The sequence below is a fragment of the Montipora capricornis genome, chromosome 6, assembly GCF_036669925.1.
Source record: "Montipora capricornis isolate CH-2021 chromosome 6, ASM3666992v2, whole genome shotgun sequence".
Lineage (NCBI taxonomy): Eukaryota > Metazoa > Cnidaria > Anthozoa > Scleractinia > Acroporidae > Montipora > Montipora capricornis.
In genome coordinates, this window is record NC_090888.1 from 29463019 (window position 1) to 29464740 (window position 1722).

The 1722-nt window shown below is 37.3% G+C and overlaps 1 protein-coding gene across 1 annotated transcript in view; it reads left to right on the forward strand.

Moving 5' to 3' along the window:
• The window catches only part of LOC138050423 (uncharacterized), a 10107-nt gene continuing 8385 nt past the window's right edge, over positions 1–1722 (forward strand). The window contains exons 1-3 of the mRNA XM_068896752.1: positions 1–120; positions 209–433; positions 636–867. Coding sequence (XP_068752853.1) covers positions 100–120; positions 209–433; positions 636–867 — 478 coding nt within the window. The 5' untranslated portion in view covers positions 1–99. The remainder of the gene's footprint in view (positions 121–208; positions 434–635; positions 868–1722) is intronic.

Here is a 1722-nt window from a genome sequence, read left to right on the forward strand (position 1 = left end):
GAGCAGCTCCCAGTAGAAGACAGTGGTGCTGAACGATACCAGTTCAAGGCCAGTTTCATCAATCCATTCAGCACCAGATCAGACGAAACCTGCTTTGTCATGATATGCCCTGCTCACCAGGTAAGGTATTATAATAATTCAAGTATTTAATTATTCTCATGTGTACAATTTGTAACACCTGGGTGTTATTGTTTCTTATATTGTCCAGTTGAAGAACATCATTGCAGCTTTGTACAGTTCAAGGAACAAGGGGAAAAAAGCTTTCGAGAAGGGAGGCACTACTTTTGGCTGGCAGCCAATAATTGATCAATATTACAGGGATCAAGAGAGATCTGCAAAAGGTCTGGGTAGGCGTGTCCCTGGTCTGAGGTATAGCTATGTGCAATGTGACTGCTGGACAAGACTAAATGTTATGCCTGCAAAGATAATGCAGGTAAGAGAGGGAAAATTATGTTAAATTTATAGAACTTTATGGTTCTATTCCTTAGCTTGAAATTGACTAAAGAATGATAATTTATGTCATATATACAGATCCTGGCAATAATTAAGGTTCAAATATTTACAATTGAGATGAAGCTTCCATTTTTATGAATGGAACAGTGATAAGTGGTTTTGTCTACTTTCACATTCTACAGCAACGTTATATGATTGCAGCCTTGGAAGAATATGCAAATTTGAGTAGTGAAGGCCCAGAGAAAACTGATGTTGTGAAAGAAACAGCAAGGTACCTACAAGCATGCCACCACATTTTTGAAAAGGGAATCCTTAGCCATGTGTTTATAAGATCCAATGAGTCAGCTGTATTCAAAAACATACAACAGGGATGGAGATATTTCGAAGAATGGGCAGAGGAGCACAACAACACAGGTATGCTTACATCAAAAACTTTATTCAACAAACTGTATTAAGTCATTTGTCCATTAAAAAAGCAATCAAAAGATTAAAAGTCAAACAATGGGTCACTTCACCTGGCTGTCATTATGGTTGAAAATGAAAGCTAGTCTGTTTGATGAGGAAGTGATTCAAATGTTTAACATTCAACATTTTGGAATCAACTTCAATTACATTCACCTTTTTTCATTAGAGCTCCTTTTTTATTTGGCCACTTGAAAGTTAACTTTCATTGGATTACCAACAACTGTATGCTAGTTAACCAGTAAACCAGGCCATAATAAACACAACACCAAAATACAGTTGTAATTAAAATGATAGACATTCTTATAATTAACAATTATTCGCTGAAGTGGAGATAAATATCCACCACTTTCACTGACACTGAGGTGTATATACCACACAAGCTGAATAACTAGCAGCCCAAAGAGTAACTTTATTTGCGATAATTTACCAACAAAAGCCATTTTGTTTTTCTTCGGCTGCTCAGAGGTGAATAGTACTTGGTTAATCACCTCCAAGCTAGCCAATCAGCATGCTTGAAAAGTACTATTCACCTGTGTGGTATATAATAATTACTTTTACAGTGTGTTACGAGTTCGAACGTTTTGAGGAAAGGTAGTTTGCAACTAAACTGAACGCAGGGTTGTCGGAACAACAACAAGAAGATTTATTCCAAGAATGAACGTAGTTTCCACGAAGTAAAACTCTGAACAACACGTACTGAATAAACTTACACGGCCTCCGCCAACTTGAATGCACACAGCTTCTGTCACACTTGACTAAACACGGCCAACGCCAACTCTTCGCTTGTGAAAAACTAGTTAGAAA